Genomic DNA, 20,823 nt, shown 5'->3' on the forward strand with positions numbered 1-20,823 from the left:
CGCATGTTCTTTTAGTATATGCCTAGTTTAGAATTTAGAATGTGGCCTTCCCCAAACAGCTGAGCTGACTACAATTAATTAGGATGATATTCTGTACAGAATACATCGAAATAAATCGGCATATTATATTTAGACTGTAGGGTAGGCTACCCCTGCCCCGGACTGACTGCCCGGAGGTAAATAGACATTTTCGTCAGTGACAAATTTTTCATGAACAGGGACAGACCTATGACTTGCCTGCCCTCCCTCCACCATCGCGTCCACCCACTAGTAGCTCTACACCCGCCCCCTCCTGGCACTCTGCTTTTCTCATCAATAGGTCCCATTTGAATAATGTGTGAGCTCTTGGACTGGAGCCAATCAGCTGTCAGAGGACCATGATAAATCGCAATGCATTATTGATAATAATAATTACGTTGACATGCGCATTTCTACTCAAGAGGCTAATTTTCCAACCCGGAGAATTTGTAAAGAAGGGAGGAAAATCGTAGCGTTATTTGCCCCCGATGGTTGCACCATGTCGAGGCGCAAGCAAGCAAAACCACAGCACATCAACTCGGATGAGCCCGGGTCGTCAGTAAATGGTAAGTTTGGACAGAAACTACACAAAATTAGCGATAAGTTGACCATGTCGTGCTGCAAACTTGTATATATTTATCGAAGAGTTCGGGGCCATTTTACATTGTTCTGTCGCACTTTGACCTGTAGCCTTATGCTGACCCTTGGAACTGACCATGTTCCGAGAATAAAGTACTAGTGTTATGTCTTATGTTGGCTAAAAGATGAGCTTATCGTAACTTTTTAACGAGTGCAGGTGGGGTCACGTACGGTATGGCAAAAGACGCTGTAGGTTCATCACAGTTTGTCAGACGATTCAGACTGACTCAAACTTTTTATTGAAAACAATGAAATTTGTGAATATATGTGAATTAAACTTTATTAAGCTTTGAATCAGACGTCTTTTTGCCAACGTGTCTTCTACTGGTGTATAAAATACAGTTGAAAATGCAGTTGCAATTATGTGAACGGTGTTCACCATCAATAACCTGCTTGAGTATAACTTTAATTCAAGCGCAGCGTGGTTATTTATTTGATTGGAAACTAGCTGTGATCAGAGCCGGCTGTGATGATAGCATAACTTTGATCTGTGTGATTTCATTGGTCTTTCAAAAAAAATTGTGGTCATGTCATGTTAGTTTTGACTGCGATTGACTGGTGAATAATGGGCTTGGGTGCTTTTTTGACGGAGTATTAGATGGTCGTCTAAAGTTATGGACTTGTTGCATTTCGGGTATACAAATGTATGACAAAAAATTGAATCATTGTTCTCCACGTTTGTTGCTTAAACGTGTGTACACGCGGACGAGTACCGTGCGTATATAGGATATACGTTTTAAACAAAGGTAACCAACTGTGTATGAACTATGAAATGTGACTAGTGGGGAGTAAGCTGACCTAAAGGCAATAAATCCCCCAGTTTTAATGCATGACTGTTTCCTTTCGTACATCTGTGGAGAGGTGGGGGATGGAGCAGTGGTCTTTTTGTGGAGACAACCAGGGTGGGGGTGCGTTTGGTGTTGCCATATGCAAGCCCCTGCAATGCTCTTAATGTACAGTCCACCTGAAACCTCAGATCAGACTTCTAGATGGAGACGTTAAGTTGTCTATTAATCGTTAAGAACATTTATTTTCGGCATTTTGTAGCCTTTTTGTAGTTTTTGTATAGTTTAACTTTGCTGAGTCTCTCAGTAGTATATTGAACGAGTAGTCTCACCTCGTGTCATGAACCTAAATAAAGGTGATCTGATTCAGGCCATGCGCCATCAAGTGGTTATGTCATTTCACTTCATAATTTCTAGCCTAATTGTGTTTCACGTTTCGTGCTGGACTCGTTTGACTTTGGTTGGTATAAGATATTCGTTTTAAGGACTGTATTCATTTAGCCCCAGGCCAACAAGTATGCTGCTCATTTTAGCATATAGCCCTACTTGGCACAGGAGCATTTTGCATGGCAATGCCTGCAATATTGTGGGTCTGTGCCTCTGAATATACTGCAATGCAATATGCATGTTTCTTTTTCACTTAACGCCTGGTGTGCAATTAACAACTAACTAAAAGTCAGATTCATTGAAGAATGCTAACATGACTACACCTTTTCTGGGAGCACATTATCATTTTGATGGTTGTGTGAAATGAGCCCTGGTGACCAGACATGAAAATATATCCTATAGCTACAATACAGTCTTTGGCTTGGCTGCAAAAACGTTTGCCCAAAATATATGTCTGAGTGGTTTAAACTTACTTTGACTTTACATAATGCAAGACAAGCTGTGTTATTGATATTTAAGTTCGTTCTTTAATCATCAGTAGCCTATATCGGATAAGCATGTATTAAAAAGCGATTTAGGAGTTTGTCTGGTTTATGCCAACATTAAAAGTTTATCTCTGTTGCAAATGAGTGCAGTGTCCTGATGGGGTTTACAGTAGATGTATGCCCTCTGCTGGCTCTTAAGTGCAATTGGCAAGTTCAAGTTTCAACTGTAAGCTGACATTCTCTAGATGCATTGCTTACCTGTTACTTCTCAATTACATTTGGCATTATCCACAACTGAGGTGTAAGTCCACATCATCAGACCTGCATTAGGACATACAGTATGTGATTTATTTAATGGAAATTATTAAGTGTGGTTATATTCCTAGTATGCTGTGAATTTCTGTTTGAGATGTTAAACTTGATGTCATTCTGTTTTTAGGCATTGCTCCAGATGGAGAAAGTGAAGAGGCAGGGAACGAGGTGAAGAGGTTCAAGATGGACGAGACCAGGGTCTGCAACAAGTGCTGTGCTGAATTCTTTGATGAGGCAGAGTTTCTCGACCATGAGAAAAATTGCACAAAAAGTCAGCAGGTGGTCATCATGGATGCAGAAAGGCATGAAGTGCCTGAGGAATATTCACAAGGTTCTCCTGATGGCCTCACCAGTGACCATGATAGCCAGTCCAGCAGCCATTCCCCATCGAATATCAACACAGAGCTTATGGAAAGGGAAGAAGAGGAAATTAAATTGAACACGGATGATTCAAGCCAACAGGAAGAAGCAGAGATGTCCGCTTGCTCAGAGGTGCCTTTCCATGCCTCGACCAAGGTGCAAAATTCGAACGTCACCCTTGAATCAATGCCTTCCACTAAAGTGGCTGTCACGCAGCATACGTCCACCCACATATCTGCCCCGTTGTCCCAGATCACACAGCAGGCTATTCCAATGATTCTAGAACAGTTGATTTGTCTACAGCAACAGCAGCTCCAGCAGATACAGCTCACCGAACAGATCAGAGTTCAGGTAGCTATGATGGCTCCACAGGGTCTCCACTCAGCAGTGGACCCCCTGAAAGCCCTCGGTGCCCACCTCTCTCAACAGCTCTCTGCTGCAGCAGCTCTGATTGGTAAAAGAACAGGCTGCCAGAGCCTCTCTATAGAGACCCTGAAGCAAGGAAAACTACCTCAAACCCATGGCATGCCTACCTCTCTGGGTGGAGGAATGGGCACAGTCTCTTATTCTAAAACAGACATTTCGAAGGACATTCCAGATCTAGCAAGCCGCCTGCCAGCACTGCTGCCCCTTTCTCCGGCAGCTATGGCTTTCCCCAATTCTTTCCCCAGCCTCCAAGCAGGTGCTGAATCATTCAAGAAATTAAAGGCAAAAATTCCTAGCCTGCCATTAGACTTGCCAAAGACTGGTGAGTCATTGGTAATCAGACATAAGTGCAAATACTGTGGGAAGTCCTTTGGGAATGACAGTGCTCTTCAAATACATGTGCGTTCCCACACCGGAGAGAGGCCCTTCAAATGTAACATCTGTGGGAACCGCTTCACGACCAAAGGAAACCTCAAAGTGCATTTCCAAAGGCATAGGGATAAGTATCCTAATATCAGGATGAACCCATATCCTGTGCCAGAGCACCTTGACAATGTTCCCACAAGTAGTGGCATTCCCTATGGCATGTCGATGCCCATAGAGCTCTGCAACATGGTTGATCTGAAGCCCATTGATATGAAGCCCATACTAGGTCCTCCAGTTACCGGGATCCACCCATCACCCATGCCAAGTTTCAAGCCCACATCTGAGACTTTTAGGGCTGACCCATTCACCCAGAGACCATCTCCATCCACAGCAGGGGATGGGGCATCACTTTCCTCAAACATGTTTGGCCACGAGATGGGGTTGAATCAGAACCAAGATCCCAACATGAATGGAAATGCCGTCTCGGGAGAGCAAAGCTCCGGAACGGCAAAACTCCAGCAGATGGTGGACGGCCTAAAGAGAACCAGTGACCCAAACGAGTGTGTCATCTGCCATCGGGTCCTCAGCTGCCAGAGCTCGTTGAAGATGCATTACCGCACGCACACAGGAGAGAGGCCCTACAAGTGTAAGATCTGTGGCCGTGCATTCTCTACCAAGGGCAACCTCAAGGCCCATTACGGAGTCCACAGGGCCAATACCCCTTTGAAAATGCAGCACTCATGCCCCATATGTCAGAAAAAGTTCACAAACGCAGTGGTTTTACAGCAACACATTCGCATGCATATGGGGGGGCAGATCCCCAACACCCCAGTGTCAGAAAATCAGTACGACACCGCTGGACCAATGGATTCATCTGGAGCAGACGAGAAGCCCATGGATGCCACCAGATTCAACAAAAGCATAGATGAACTTGAGGCTGAGCTGGACGCCGAGATGGATTCTGATGAGAAGATAAATGACACCTCAGATTCCCTCCCACCGCCAACTCCTGAGGAGGAGCAGCAGCCTTCTCCAATGCCATCCATGTTGCAGCAGCCTCCTCCAATGCCATCCATGTTGCAGCAGCCTCCTTCTCCAATGCCATCCATGATGCAGCAGCAGCCTCCTCCAATGCCATCCATGTTGCAGCAACAGCCTCCGCCAATGCCATCCATGTTGCAGCAGCCTCCGCCAATGCCATCCATGTTGCAACAGTCTCCTCCAATGCCATGCATGTTGCAGCAGCCTCCGCCAATGCCATCCATGTTGCAGCAACAGCCTCCGCCAATGCCATCCATGTTGCAGCAACAGCCTCTGCCAATGCCATCCATGTTGCAGCAGCAGCCTCCTTCTCCAATGCCATCCATGTTGCAGCAGCAGCCTCCTCCAATGCCATCCATGTTGCAGCAGCCGCCTCCTCCAATGCCCTCCATGTTTTCCAGCTTGGACGTTCTGAAGAATCTTACATCAGCACTCGCACTGAAACGCCAGAGCAGCACGGCATCAGAGAGTGAGAGGACACCCAAAGAATCCCCCTCAGCTCTCAGGGAGCTGGAATATCAGAACGGCCGTAGTCCTGCCGTCTCGGACTCGGCCATGTCGTTTCACTCCTCTTCCCCAGTGAATTTCAATATGGGAAGCAGCCTGTCAAAATCTCCCGACTATAGAATGGCTGATGCTGAGGACTTTAACCACAGCGGCTCGAGGCCAGACTCCGACAGTGGCGCTCAAGATGGCAATGAGTCGAGTGGGGCCCTTGACTTGACTGCACCCAATAGCTTCACACCTAGAACAATTAAAGAAGAACCAGATCTGCCCTTCTCTAATGGAGACTTCCCTAATGGAGACTATAGTGAGTTTATTGTTTTATTAAAAGTATGAACAGTTGTAACTTGTAAGGTTGAATGCAGAATATATGTAATCTAACCCCCCCCCCCCCTCCATCTCTACAGCTGCCAGTCACATGCATTTCATGAGGATGCCTCCAAGTCTGGCCGGTCTTGACATGAAGATCCCTCAAGACAATCCCCTTGGACCCCATTGCTTGTTTGGTTCCCAAATATCTCAGGGCACAGGCATGTCCTCTGCTAACTCCAGTGCGGCGCGGCGATCAACTAAACAGCATTTGTGTAATGCCTGTGGGAAAAACTTCTCTTCAGCCAGTGCCTTACAGATCCATGAGCGTACCCATACAGGGGAGAAGCCGTTTGCCTGCACCATCTGTAGCCGTGCTTTCACTACCAAAGGAAATCTCAAGGTAAGACGTTTTACCCTTGTGCATATGATCATACTGTAACGGTTACCCATTAAGACCTGAGGCCGTTTCTACAAATGCCTTCTAAATCAGTAGTTTTTACACAAAGAAATAGCCCATTTAGGACAAGTTTTCTGAAAAACTGCCAATATTTATAAAAAAATTACAAAACATTAATGTTGATATATATATATATATATATACTGTACCAAAATGGGTTCCCAACTTGAAAGTTGTAGTTACAAAAAGGGGTTCCCACTGGAGACCTGCGGATGAGCTTTTTTGTCACCCGAATCAGAGTGTGCATATTTATAATGCACCCGTTATCCGACTGCATTAATTAATTAATCCAATTTATATATCCGCAACCACCCACAAAACCGCTGCAGGGAAGCAGTCTACAAGCTCACAACGTGCCGCTGGCTCGCTGCGACGCGTTGTGAGCTTGTAGATCGGCTATTTATAAGTTGTCAATCACCACTGCCGACAGTTGACCAAAGTTGTGCCATGGTTGTATATTCCCATTTCCATGGCAACAGGGCTGCCGTCCGTTCATTTACCTTCTCACATCACAACGAACGTCTTTTCAGTGGCATATCCAGCCCTCGGGCATATGCATAGGCATATGCACTTATGCAGTCCCACCGACTCCCACGACAAACTCATATTCCTTCCTTCTGTTTTAGTTAGTTTTAAGTTTCTTTCATACTCTTAGCTGCCTGCCTAGCAGCTAGCAGACCACTCTGTTGTGGTCCTTCCTTAGCCAATATAGGCGTCTAATTTGTGCCTGATGAAAAATATTAAAATACTACTAACGCACGCACACCGAGATTTTGTGTGTTTTTAAAAACTATAATATACTATATAGATGGATGCTATTAATTAATTTCCATTTTAAAAGCTATAATAAGCCTATAGATGGATGCCATTAATTTATTTCGAGCATTTTTTCACCCGCGGTTTATCCAATATTAATTTATAATATATTTTAATGACTCATATCCACCCTAAACTGCGGTTACCCGCGGCTAAATCCGCGACCCGCTGGTCTCTAGTTCCCACCCATAATGGGATAGCAGATGTACAAGCAGTGCGGCACGATATGACATGCCGTGAGCTTGTAGATCTGCTATTTTTGAATGGCCAACGCTAAAATCTAAAATGACACGGATGCTTTCCCAGTTTTAATGGGCTAAACTTCAACCGTTAAAGCAATTGGCTCAATGCGTTGTTTTTTTTTTCACAGCAATGTCCATCGCTTTTTTTAATACTAATTTTTGTGTTTTTTTTATTTTTAGGTACATGTTGGAACACACATGTGGAACAACACATCAAGGCGAGGCCAGCGTTTGTCTTTGGATAATCCCATGGCCCTGATGGCAATGAACTCGGAAGCCAAGATTTTGCCAGAGATGATGCAGGTCCCCAAAGAGCTGGGCACTCCACCAATTAACTTTGACCCATCTCTGTGGAACCAGTATGCTGCTGCCTTCAGCAGTGGCCTGACTATGAAGGCCAATGAAATCTCTGTCATTCAGAGCGGAGGCATCCCACTCCCAGGGAGCCTCGCTGGTGGGCCCTTGGTTGGGTCTACTGGAGGCCTCATGAAGATGGATGGGTCTCACTCTAGCATGCCAGTTACCATGGCTGAAATAGAAAAGAACAGCCCTGAAAGTGTGCCAAAATCACAATTCCCACATTTCATGGAGGAGGGTAAAATTGCAGTTAATTAGGCTTGTGACTCACCACACAGAGGCAATGGGTACAATCAGTTTTCATAGTAAACCTTCACTGAGCATAGTTATGTTTAAATTAATTGCTGTTTTTTCCCTTCCTGATTTGAACAAATCACAAGTGTTATTGATATAACTACTGTAGTTGTATTTACTGTTTTTCTTTTTGTTCATTTTTTTTTATGCGGGTATTTTTGTTCTGTGACTTTTAGTTGCATATTCAGAAATTGAATGTATAACTTACTTGAAACTGCTTTACTTCAGACTGTCTCCCTGATGTACTTTTTGAAGGATTTATTTTACTCTAATTGTGGAGGGAAAGTTTCAGGGAGTGACTGATATTATGGACATGATGTTTTAGTGTTGATGGGAACAATAGTGTAGCTAACCATGTTCATGACTACTCTTCTATTGTGCCAATTTTGAACTTTATGGATTGTACAGTTTTGTAGTGTTGCATGTTCTTTTGAAGAGTTTTGTCATGACTCCAATGTTCTGGCAAACTTTGTCTTGTTCCACATCAAGGCACTCTTGCTCAACCATCAATTTTTCGTAGTATGGTTTATGAGTGTCATTCACAAACGTCTTTTGTTGGGTGCTGAGATTCAGTAGTAGGAAACTGTTTTGCTAAGTGCCTACATGTAAATGTTGCTGTTGACTTTTTAATGCACCATAAGATTGTAATGAAGGTTCTGTTTGTGATACTTCCAATATGTTGTAGCGTTTAAATCTTTCATTGTAGCGTTTCATCCCAGTTTACAAGAATATCTAATGTTTTCAGCTCCTTGTACTGCTGAAGACTCACTTTGGATTGCTGAAGGCTACAAACTTCCCAAATGTTTTCATACCTGCACTTTATATTTCCTGTTTTGGTAAATAACTTTTCTTTTGGGGGGGGGCGGGGGGTTACATTTCATATTTCTTGCTTGTTATAACCATGATGGTCATACTGGAAGAGGGCAAATAAACTTTGTTGTCATTTTCTTTCCTTCTCATGTTTTTGTAATCTTAGGTTTGTTAGTTGATTCTGATTATTTTTCCTACATTATTGTGTCAACTGTCATAGCATTTGTACTATTTATATTGTAATATGTTTTGGAAGGTTACATTTCTACCTCGTTTTGTTTTTCTTTGAGCCTTCCTAATCTCAGTGCCCTGTACATTCTCCAATACATTGAGTATGTGATATTATCTCATTCTCAACCTGCTGAGTTGGATCGTACTGAATGTACCACTGGACACTTTACACATCTCAGAATGGTCAGAATAGTTATAGGCTCCTACTGTACATTCCCCATTGATGTGCATTTACCAAGTTGTGCCTTTTCAAAATGTGTCAGAACTGCTTTAAAGTTGTCTCCTACAATTCAAGAAAGTGAGCCCTTTTGGCGTGTTTACAATGTAAATGTTTCTCTCAATTTTTGTTCCCTCACCTACATGTTTTGGTTTTTTGAAAAATAAAATCAGGATGGCTTTTCAAATGTTATTCATTTTTATGGTATTTTAACCATAGACCCTACCAGTGTAAAAGTGTTTTGTGCAGTCTTGAATGTGTTTCGTCCCTTCCCTTGCCTTGCCTAATGTTTTTTTTCCATGTTGGCTTGATAACATTTGCATCCCTCTCCCTGATTTCCCTCAAGTCACCTTCAGATTGGAACTTGCTGATCTCCAGTAGCCTACTGGCTATTCAACGACTTCTGTTTAGTCTATTATCCCATTATTAATTTGCATCCTCGGATGAAATACATTTGCATCCACAACTAAAGCATAATGCCCAACGTAATTGTCTTTCCACAATCAAATTAAGTCAACTAGCCTGTTTTTACTATAGTGTATGCAGGCCTCTGGGAGAGAAAACTAGTAGGCCTCTCACTTAATCACAATTAATAGAATTACTATGGTCCATAGATCTTAAAAACCTTTAAAATGCATGAGCTAATGTAAATTGTTACGCTAAATAATATAAATGCATTAAAATCCCTAATGTTTTACTGGAAAAACCAGTGAATAGTTGCCCTGGTTACTGTCGCCCTGCCGTTGCCTATACCAGAACCCAGAACCAGACAATCCCAAGAGTGACAGAACAGCCTCCGCCCAGAACATAGATTAGAGACAGCGAGGTGATTGTGTTGTGCCCGCAGCTTCGACTGTCCGGAGCTGCAGGAATGACGGACAATATTCCGCTACAGCCCGTGAGACGCCAGAAAAGACACGACAGTAAACATAGGAATGGGTAAGGGTATTGAATGTGGAATATAACATACGTCTAAATAACGAAGTAATCATTTGGCAAAGGCAGATGGGACTAACGCTCGTTCGCTAATGACGATGACACTTGTTTACAGAGGCGCGGTGGGTCGGCATTGTCCCGTACTACTGAACGATATCGTGTTTTATTTCTAAATTTTAACAACGCGAATGCTAGTCGCTTACTCGCTGCGGTTCACGTATAAACGCGTTGATATTGATTAGGCTATGTTTCCATTCATTATTGCTAAGCTCAAAACAGCTACAGCGCCAGAAGACATCCTTGTTCCGGTTGCTGCTATCGGAGCAAGTCAAGTGCAATAATGACGCCCATGCCAATATTTGCTCTGTTCGCTAGAGGACTGACCAAATTACTGCTATTATAGACCACAATTTAGATGTTATTTTAACTACCGTTTCCTAAATCTATCTGGGGTGTTATGAATTATTGTAGAATTACTGTAACTCGCACATGACCAGGCCTTTTGATGATGGAGAAACACCTAGCTGCTATCGCGACAAGTAGGCTAAACTGCCACTGCCAGTAGACATGATGTCACACAAATGAGAAACACACTTATTACAAAAAATGATAGGTATTCAAACGCCAAAACATATCATGGAACTGTACAAAAAGAGCAATGTTGATTTGTGTGAAATTGTGTTAAAATAAGAAAGAAAGGCCCTGCATCCAATTCAGAGTTGGAATTATGGTGCATTCGTAAATATTAACGATGCATATGCCTATGTTATTTAATTTCAGATCATGTGATTGCAATGTTATGTAGATCTGCAGTAGTATACCTTAATGATTAAGGTTTTTACACAGAATCATGTGCTAGATTATACAGAGGATTAGACTAGACAAACGTGCACAACTTGAACCCCTGGAGGTCAAGAATCGCTTGTGCAGTGTCATCTCTGACAGACTGACACTGGGGATCGTCTGCTGGGAGCCTGGCCGGGACATGTGGCTTGAAGACCATATGCTGTACTTTAATTGCTTAACTTTGTAGGCTAAAATAACACAATCCACACAAATATACAACGCTTTGTAAAGTTGTGAGCTTGTCGATTGTCTAAATTGATTTGACTAAGTAAAGTAAAAGTACCTCAAAATTATACTAACCGGTAAGTATAGTACTTGTGTAAATGTACAGTACTAACTTACTTTCAACCACTGCTTCCTTATTACTTGCGCAAGCAGAGCATGCAAGTAATCAGTCAGGTGCTACGATGCGCATGTCCAGGGCCAGCATATGATATGACGTCATATGCTGGCATAAAGCTGACCGTGCAGGTATGTTTTCCGTCATGCTACGAAGCATATGTCCCATGACGTGATGAAGATATGTACCACCGCCAGGGTCTAATTGGTTTACGATGGTGACGTAATGATATGTTTCAGTGTCAGGGACATACGCATCAAACCACCCGAGTAACCACATTATACCACTAACCAACTCAAATACATACATAATGACATATACATATATATAGACATATGAGCATATGACGTGATGAATATATGTACCAATGCCAGGGTATAATTGATTATCGATGGTGACGTAACGATGACATGTCGGGTGGACTAAAGCCCCTATGTAATGCCCCTATGTATACATGTATGTAATCTGACACCACTGCCATCAGATTTGCGCACACCCTGATTGGTTCACCGATCTGTCCGTCAGCCCCGGTCCCCCCCCCCCCCCGTGCAGCACTGTTATTGTGTCGACCAGAAGCAGAAACCACTGGTTGCTGGAGTATACCATTCTAACGGACTGTCAAAGTTATTTCCACAGTGTCGGCACACGTTGGTTTTTTTCTTAGGTGTGGTGGGTTATTCAGCCATTCTCCTCATTTTCCTCGCATAGCCTCGTTTGAAGTTCCACTGGTAATGATTTCCTCACTGTATTATTTTGAGGGGTGCACACCGCTCAGAGCCCTGATGTCATATCATTTGGAGCGATCCCACTTTTAGGCCAGTGCAGCCCATGTGTAAATCCAGGCTTTCATTATTCGCGCAGACGAAATGAAAGTCTGGGTATCGAGGTACCGTACGTAGCAAATAGCTAAACCTAATAATTCAATATTGCAAACGTTCCTTCACAGAGAGGCTGAGATTTGAAAGTTTGTAGCGGTCTACAGTACTTGCACACTAGTAGGCCACTTGCACACTAGTAGGCCAAGTGTGCAACAAGCAAGTAGGCACTCGACAGAGTGCAGTTCTAGTTAGGTTTGTAATCAGTATTTGATAGTCCAGGAAGTAAGTATTGAATCCACTGCATGCTATGAGGTCACCGACCTCTGTGTTAACTAAAATGGAATGTTTGGGTAGGGTGGAGACGAGGAGGGACTGGAAAGAGCATATGAGTGTCCAATCCCATAGTCCCTCATGGTCACATTGCTCTGTCTGCTCTGTAGGTTTGTAGCTTCAATAAGCAACGCATTAACAAGATGTCTGCTTTTTGGTTTAAACTAGCCAAAAAGGAGAGATTATCATCTCTAAGCGATATCGTCTCTTGAGCAAAAACAAATTTCCCCCATTTTATTTACACCTGTAAACCTGTGATATGACAATAAAGATGTTTCTGATTATGACAGGAAAAGCTGACCATATATGCTTTTCGAGTCCAGTTATAAAACAATGAAACAATTTGGCTGCTCTTCCCCAGGTGCTGCCCATGGTCGGGATGCTGTGGCATGGGGGACTTCCGTCCCCGTACGGTGTGGCTGGGCCACCCAGAAAAGAGGGAGCAGAGGTACCCCAGGAACGTCATTAACAACCAGAAGTACAACTTCTTCACCTTCCTGCCTGGGGTGAGTGTCAGTCAGGGGTCACTCCCCTACCCCTCTCTCTCTCTCTCTCTCTCTCTCTCTCGCCAAGGAGCACTATTATATATCCAGGGAATGGGATCCATAACATTGGGATATTCTTTGAAATTATCGATGTGGCTTTCACCCTTGCACAGGAAAATTCTCCATTAATTTCACTCTGAAAGTGTTCAAATGGAACCTTACATGTACAATTATATAAGACTCTGATCTAGACCTTTAGCCTTGTTACACTCATATCTTACCCTGGATGAGAACGCTTGCAAAATGCCTATAATGTATGAGATTGTTGGCATACCTCTCTGGATGCTTGGAAGCATGGCCCCTGATGGATACCGGAGAACTCGCCAGTTTACCGACTCGCCGCGGTTTAGTGCATTTTAGTTGTTCATTTAAATTGAATTGAATTGAGAGAGAGAGAGAGAGAGAGAGAGAGAGAGTATAGTTGTTTAGAGTTAACACTAGATGAAGTGGTAATGCTAAAGTTTAAACACCAAAGTACCGAAACAATGTAATTCATTAGTAAACAATATCCTGAATTGGTAGGCCTAGTATTCACATACTCCACCTTTTAATAGCTGACCATTTAATCGCACAAAATAATTTGATCACTTTGGAAATGAAATCTGTGGGTTTGACATACTAAACTGATGAAGACGGCATGTTAGCATAACGATGAAGACATTGATGAAGAACTTTCGCTGCGGCGAGTTGGTAAACTGGCGAGTTCTCCAGATACCCCCCTGATGACACTTGTCACAGAATGTGACTGATGTCATCAGGTCATGCCAGCAGTCATTTTGTGACATACAGTATGTTCAGTGGTCTGCAATGCTACAGGTTCTTTGAGGACAGGTCTGTAGGCAGAGCTCGCTGTGCTTTTATGTAGATGCAGTAATTTTAAGGTGTTATATGTTGTTCTGTACTGGATTTAAGCCCGATTTATACTCCCGCTCCAGAAATAGCAAATCTACATGGTCCAATTATATTGTTTCCAAATGTAATAAGTCATATGTGTTGCACAGTGCACACAGATTTTGTTGTTGACCACGTGTTGGCCTGCGTTATCATAACATCACTATGAGCCCATCCAAAAAATGCATGAAAGTTCAGTGTGTGTAGATTATAGATAGATAGATCTTTATTGTCATTGCTTGCATGAAACAACGGAATTCAGTTTAGATCTCCTATAAGCTACAGGTTTGGAAATATCTTGGACAGAGGTTACTAAGTAATGGTTTCTTACCATCAGATTGACTGAACATTCTTTACATAATTATGCATTTGTTTCCCACATTGACTACTCTTAAAATCTTGAGAGGCTTTTTTGTATATGAAGTCAGACATTAAAAGTAGCTCAGATTTGTTTTGGAGAATCAAGTGACCATGGCATTTTGCGCTGCAATGCTTTAATTTACTTAAATTATTTTAAAAAATCCCCTTTCAGTTTAAGTGTCAGATAATATATTGCACTTAATGTGTAAGTCTATCTGTTCGATGGATGCTTATTATTTTCTTCCAGTTTGCGAAGTCGAACAGTTTGGAAAATCCCCTGCAGTAGCTACAGTATGAGAATGCATAAGCATTCCCTTTACAGTAATCTTGCACCTCAGTTCTAATTAATCACAGTTGCAATGTAACATGACAGTTAAATTATTAATAACTTTGGTGTAAAATGTTTTAGCTGTTTGCATGGTGGGTTATATAAGTGTATTAAGACTTTTTGTGAACAGTTTATGGAATCTGACAATTGACTGCATGCCATGCTTTGGTTGACTTCGGCCTCTTCTAATATACTGTAGTGTACACACACATTTTTTTTATTCAGAGACTTGTAGGTGTGAGTTAAATTAGCATTGAAGATTTGACTGTGTAGTTATAGCCATAATACCTTTTACTTTAAGTTCTGTGTTCTATAAAATATCATTGTGTGTTCACAGGTGCTGTTCAATCAGTTCAAGTACTTCTTCAACCTGTACTTTTTGCTCTTGGCCTGCTCTCAGTTTGTCAACGAGCTTCGGTTGGGTGCCCTCTACACTTACTGGGTCCCTTTGGTATGTTATATCTTAGGTCACAAACACTGTTTTGTGCAACTACTGTGAAACTTTAAAGAATTATACCTGTTTTATTGATTATTAGGTAATCATTTCTTACTATAATGAAATGTTCAGGTGTTGGCTGAGTGTGCAAACAAACATTCAACAAGTATAGCACACTATAGTATAGCGATGTTTGTCACTGCCATTTTGAAGAAAACTATGATTAATAGTTGTTTTGCCTTCTCTAGGGCATTGTCTTGGCTATTACGATAGTAAGAGAGGCAGTTGAAGAGATAAGATGCTACCTCCGAGATAAAGAAGTGAATTCACAGATTTATAGCAAGCTTTCCACAAGAGGTAAGAATTTGACACCTGAATTCCCTTTCTTTCTGAAACGTGGTGTTTTGTTTTCTTTCAGCATTAGTATCTATTAACTGTAGGAAGTTGGTCCTGTTAAAACTTATAGGGGCTAGGGGAAATGTGGAGTAATTGAAAGCAGAAATGTAAAAGTGTACATGAGAGGGCTTGGGATAAAGTGCTACTAGCAATAAAAAGCAGGAGACCTCTTGTGGTTTCCATCACTTTGCCCCTTTGATGTGGCAGCTTGTTTTACCCATAAACACAATGACTGGTTGCCTCCATGATAGTGGCCCCCGGTGCACGGGGGTCTGTGGTTTATGGAAACTCTGTGAGGTAAAACGGCTGTGATTTCTCTCATGAGGAAGGTAAGAATCTAGTTTGCATAATGTTTTGATATTGCAATAACATCACGACAGTCTGCTTGATCAGATACATAAATAATAATAAATCACAATCACAATTTTCAATCAAATGTTCTGCGATCTTTAGCTTGATAATCTGCATGCCTCATCTCAAATTAAATTTAAGAATTATGTTATTTGCAGGTCCCTATTCTTCCTAACATCTTTTCGTTCCTTTTGTTAGTGGAACAGAATACTATGGGAAGTGTTGTGAAGCTAACGCATAGCAATATTAATGTGCTTTAATGTCTTGCATATGCAAAACCCAGAGGTCACAGCCGAGGTCATGGGTCAGTGACCCCTGCCAAACAATTTTGCCTGCTCATTCCAATTGGAATGGGAGAAAAGGCTCAACTCTGTCTCCCCCAGCATTCTTTCAAATCTGCATGGAAAATTACTTTCCCAAATTGCAATGGGGGTGACTGGAGGGGCATGTTGAACAACAGCTCACTCTGCTTTGTTACCCAGAGGAGATGAGTAGAACACTAAATGTATTTGCACAGCCATGGGAAGTGAGTATAGTGTTTGGGTGTCAAATCCTATTTCAAATAACAAAAATAGCCAGTCTGCAAGTTCACAATGGATTGCACTGCAATGCGTTCACTATTAAAAAAGAACTGGACAACTCACCAAGGTGCTTGCCCGTTTTTCCTCCCGGAATTTTCCCCAGTGAGGGGGATAACTGCTACAACTGCTATTGGCTGTTTGTATTCTTTTTGGAAAAATATAAAAAGATACTCCTATGGAAAGGCTTTATCATTTTACTTATATTGACCCTATAAACAATTTAGTTTAAAGGTTTTGCCCATTCAAATGGTACCTCGTCAGATACACCCCAGATAGCCTACAACAACTTCCGTGAACCGACTTCACTGTAGTAGCCTTTTCATAAATTATATTTGTACTTAGGCTGTCTGCTGTCGTGAAAGTTTATAGATATTCAAAGTCCAGCTGTCTGCTGTCCATTCTCACCATTCTCATTCCGGGAGGAAAACAGAAAAGGGGTGAGTTGTCCTGTTACCCTTTGGATGACATTAATGGTAACAGGATGTTCCACAGTGATAAAATCCCTTAAAATCCATGTTGAACGTTTACATGGATGGTTTGGATTTTTACTTTGTACTGTCTGTCTGCATTCACTCAAAATCCGATTTGGAATGTCCACTGAGTGATTGATAACTTTGAATCTCAGATGTTTCTATTCTTCAACTTGCCTTCACCCAATGAAATGCATAGACTATCAATAAAATATACACTCATCAGCCATTCACTTTATTTAATATTATATCTTTCAGGCACCGTGAAGGTTAAAAGCAGTGGGATCCAAGTCGGAGACCTTATAATTGTAGAAAAGGTTTGTATGTTTATATACGATTTTATTTGTGAAATGTTGCCTCAGTCACTTTTCTAAAGTTTCCATTTATATGACCAAGCATAATGAATGCCTTGTTAATCTTCTGTGCTGGACTGGTGATTGAGGTGAAAGGAGTTAGTAAAGATTTTGTGATCTTGTGATCAATGCTTAGCTTCGGTCTGTCAAACTCAATGCATACACAATTGACACAAAGTTATATGCCTATAATTGGCTCCCAAACAAATCAAATGAAGTACCATTTATTGATACGATTTATTTTTGTATTTTTTTAACTTGAAAGCAAACTAACACTATTCGATTGTTTAAAAGATGTAATTAAGCCCACCTTTGGTGGCATTCGGCTTCAGCTATCTGTGTCCTTGCTATCTTGTAGACTGGATTCTCTAAAGTCTTTGTACATGAAATATGAGATGCGAGTCTTGTCTTCAGTTTCCAACGGGGGACTTCTTTTGGAATCACTCACTTCAACACAGCTGAAGGAAAGGTCACATATGTTACTGGTCCACACATTTCACTCTCATGATTGAGTGATTCAGAGTTTGCTGAATTAAAATGATAAGATATGGAAGCCGTAGAGCTTAAAGTGAATGGCAGACAAAACAAAATCCCAGAGGTTTTTGCAAATTACCTCAACTCAAGAGCCATAATACATCTTTATTAAGACCATCGACCACTTAACAATAATCCATGTCCAGTCCAATGTTTGGAAATCTGTCAAGATGAATCGGATGGGGTATTCATCTTCCAATAATTCTATGTAGCTTTTGTAGCTGAGGGACTGGGTCAGGCAGAGTGTAAAACCTGGTCAGGGTCCTGTTCAGGCCATGGCAGGATGATTTGCAGGAGAGCTTATTATTTTGACTGGCTTGGATGCAGGTAAAGTGGCACATGAAAAGCTCAAAGTCCTGCTTCCCTGCTTTCTTCAGTCAAAGTGCAGAAATGGAGGCAAAGTGCAGCACCAGGATGTCATACTGACGGCATGTTTTTCTTTCTGTCTTTCTTTCTACGCAGAACCAACGCGTTCCTGCTGACATGATCTTTTTAAGGACTTCTGAAAGAAATGGTAAACATCTGCTGGTCATTCATCCAGATCTCCACAACAGGCTAGTTGGGCTGGCTGGGGGAAATGGCCTGTTTAAAAAAGGCGCTGAGGTGCTGGGATTAGCCCTGAGCCAGGACAGGAAGTCCTACAATGTCTAAATTGTAATTGGGTCCAGTACTAAGTTATCGCTCAAAAGTGTGATGTGCATGTGTGTAGTGTACTAGTGTGATGGTGATGATGGGTCTGGTCAGAGGAACATCAGCCTTTCTTTTAGTCCGTGCCGTATAGTGAGGCAAATTTTGTCTTTCAAATTATAAGATAATGAAAAGTAAAATCAAGGCGGGTAAAACAAAATCTAGAATGCAAAGAGAAAAAGGCCAGGCGATCAGGCCAAGATGCCTCATTGGAATAAACAAATGTGGATCAGAACAAGATTTGTCGGCGAAGATGTGGTGAAGCGCATTGCAGTGTTCATTTGCACATATGCAAAAAAACACTCATGTCCAATCCAAAATAACGTCCTCTCACAACAAACAGGCTGCAGCAACACAAACAAACAAAAGAATCTCCCATCTTACATTCCCGGGTTGCTTTGCTTAAGACTTCTAGCTTTTCAATCAGGTGGCAGCTTGATGCCTGTTGTCATTACCTCTTCCTGTTGGGGGTGAAGAAAAACAACAGCTTTGTTTTACTGGAAATAGTGCTTGGTTATCTCTCTTCCATGTGGAGGCCATTAGGTCAATTATGAAGAGTTTAGGCCAGGACTGGGAGTTGTGGGCAGGATGAAGCATGCAGACTGGTGGTGGGGGATGGGCAAGGCTGGATTCCTCCCTACATTTTACTCTCAACTTGATCCCAGCAGACCGTAGCATGCAGCTGAGAGCCATTCATAGGAAGTGCCTATAGTCATTTGTGACTACATAATACATTGCACACGGTTATTGGTTTGCCAATTAAAGTACTACTACAATCTATTTTAAAGCGTGTATGCATATCAAAACAACATGACAAAAGTTGGTTGCTAACTCATTAGCAGGTTGTATAGGTGGTAGAATATTACTAGGGTATCCCATATTTATCTGTATAATAATGCCAATTCCATGGATTGTGACTGAGCTACAAGATAATGTAGCAGTGCCCCCTAGAGGTGATGTGTTCACATCTCACACACACAAGTAGCAGCTGCTTTCTTTCTCTCTTCTTCCAGGCTCTTGTTTCCTGAGGACCGACCAGCTGGATGGAGAGACAGACTGGAAACTACGCCTCCCAGTGGCCTGCACGCAGAGACTGCCCACTGCAGCAGTGAGTCCCAGCATACAGAGTAGGCCTGGCAATGAACCAAAAATATATAGAAACTGATATTTAGAACCAATAACCGACGTATAACGGAGTAACTGAGAAGCAAGGTTTCTTTTTTCCTTCTGTTATTATATATCAACAACAAACAATTCTAAGAATGTATTTTAGTTGAGGTCAACCCTAGTACTGTATAACTTTGGTAACACCGTCTATGAAGCCAATGTCTATAATGCATTATAAACATACTTATAAAGCATTATAATCTACATCTGCAAAGGACATAAAACACGTTATCATTGCCTCACAGGACCTTCTCCAGATCAGATCATATGTTTATGCTGAGGAACCAAACATCGATATCCACAATTTTATTGGTACTTTCACCAGGGTGAGTTCTGACTGTCCTCAGAAATATCCCTATTTCATAGCTACCTTTTATGTTCTTGACGGACAGTATTTTGTTGTTTTGCTACGATCCCTCACTCAGTGTATTTGTACGTTGCCTTATCTTTTTATAGGAAGATGGAGACCCACCGGTCAATGAAAGTCTGAGCATTGAAAACACACTATGGGCCAGCACTGTCATCGCCTCTGGTAAGTATCTGACTGAGCACTGGTAAAGCCTTCACACTAGAGCCAGACTTTTGGGTCTGCTTTTCCTATACCACCTATACCTCTCTCCCCCTTTCCTGTCTGTCTACTGTTCACTATCAATAAAGGCATCAAAAGCCTCCCCCCAAAAAAAAGAATGTAAGTCTGGGAAACATCCTATCAAGACCGGGGGCTTATCTCTTATATCCTGAGGTGATTTGTATTTCTTTCTTTCTCCAGGCACCGTGGTGGGGGTCGTGATTTATACAGGCAAGGAGATGCGAAGTGTTATGAACACCTCCGACCCTAAGCACAAGGTGCAGTTGTGTGTGAACCACAATTTGAAGGCCTGCCTTCAATTATTCCTCATATAGCTTACTGAGAAGTACAGTACATTTACTTGTTTTGAGAACAGTGACGTTTGATTAACTGTGGTTTGAGAGTGTTGATACAAGTTTGTCCCTGCATGTCCACCACCTTTTGTGGCCTGTAATAGGTGGGTTTGTTTGACCTGGAAGTGAACTGTTTAACCAAGATCCTGTTTGGAGCTCTGCTGGTGGTCTCCCTCGTCATGGTGGCCCTGCAGCACTTCGCCGGCCGCTGGTACCTGCAGATCTTCCGCTTCCTGCTGCTGTTCTCTAACATTGTGCCAATCAGGTGGGACTCGTCTCTTAAAGGGAAATGTTGTATAATCGGGCATACATAATCCTGACCCGATAACGTAAAAACAACCCATTTGATGTTATTGGAACCTTTCACGCCAAGCCCATTTCTGTCCGTTTCCTCAGATTTAAAGGAACTTTTCACATTTAATGTGGTTTTGACTTAATTGACTGATCTAGTCTAATTTACTTATTTTTATCTAG

The 20,823-nt window shown here is 42.0% G+C and overlaps 2 protein-coding genes across 2 annotated transcripts in view; both read left to right on the top strand.

Annotated features, from left to right (window-relative positions):
* Positions 1-517: 517 nt before the first annotated feature.
* On the top strand, positions 518-7,765 carry sall4 (spalt-like transcription factor 4; the record flags this gene model as incomplete). The annotated part of the gene is made up of 5 exons (XM_080763753.1): positions 518-584; positions 2,754-4,813; positions 5,186-5,630; positions 5,731-6,035; positions 7,331-7,765. The coding sequence occupies 5 exons, from the start codon at positions 518-520 to the stop codon at positions 7,763-7,765; spliced, it is 3,312 nt and encodes a 1,103-aa protein (XP_080619879.1).
* A 2,109-nt stretch (positions 7,766-9,874) lies between these two features.
* The window catches only part of atp9a (ATPase phospholipid transporting 9A), a 33,401-nt gene continuing 22,452 nt past the window's right edge, over positions 9,875-20,823 (top strand). Inside the window, exons 1-11 of the mRNA XM_080763291.1 lie at positions 9,875-9,998; positions 12,691-12,835; positions 14,791-14,904; positions 15,138-15,246; positions 16,946-17,004; positions 18,037-18,088; positions 19,275-19,369; positions 19,674-19,754; positions 19,885-19,960; positions 20,198-20,274; positions 20,454-20,614. Of these exons, the coding sequence (XP_080619417.1) occupies positions 9,931-9,998; positions 12,691-12,835; positions 14,791-14,904; positions 15,138-15,246; positions 16,946-17,004; positions 18,037-18,088; positions 19,275-19,369; positions 19,674-19,754; positions 19,885-19,960; positions 20,198-20,274; positions 20,454-20,614 (1,037 nt within the window). The 5' untranslated portion in view covers positions 9,875-9,930. The remainder of the gene's footprint in view (positions 9,999-12,690; positions 12,836-14,790; positions 14,905-15,137; positions 15,247-16,945; positions 17,005-18,036; positions 18,089-19,274; positions 19,370-19,673; positions 19,755-19,884; positions 19,961-20,197; positions 20,275-20,453; positions 20,615-20,823) is intronic.

This window comes from Protomyctophum bolini (genome assembly GCF_963924005.1).
Source record: "Protomyctophum bolini genome assembly, chromosome: 5".
Lineage (NCBI taxonomy): Eukaryota > Metazoa > Chordata > Actinopteri > Myctophiformes > Myctophidae > Protomyctophum > Protomyctophum bolini.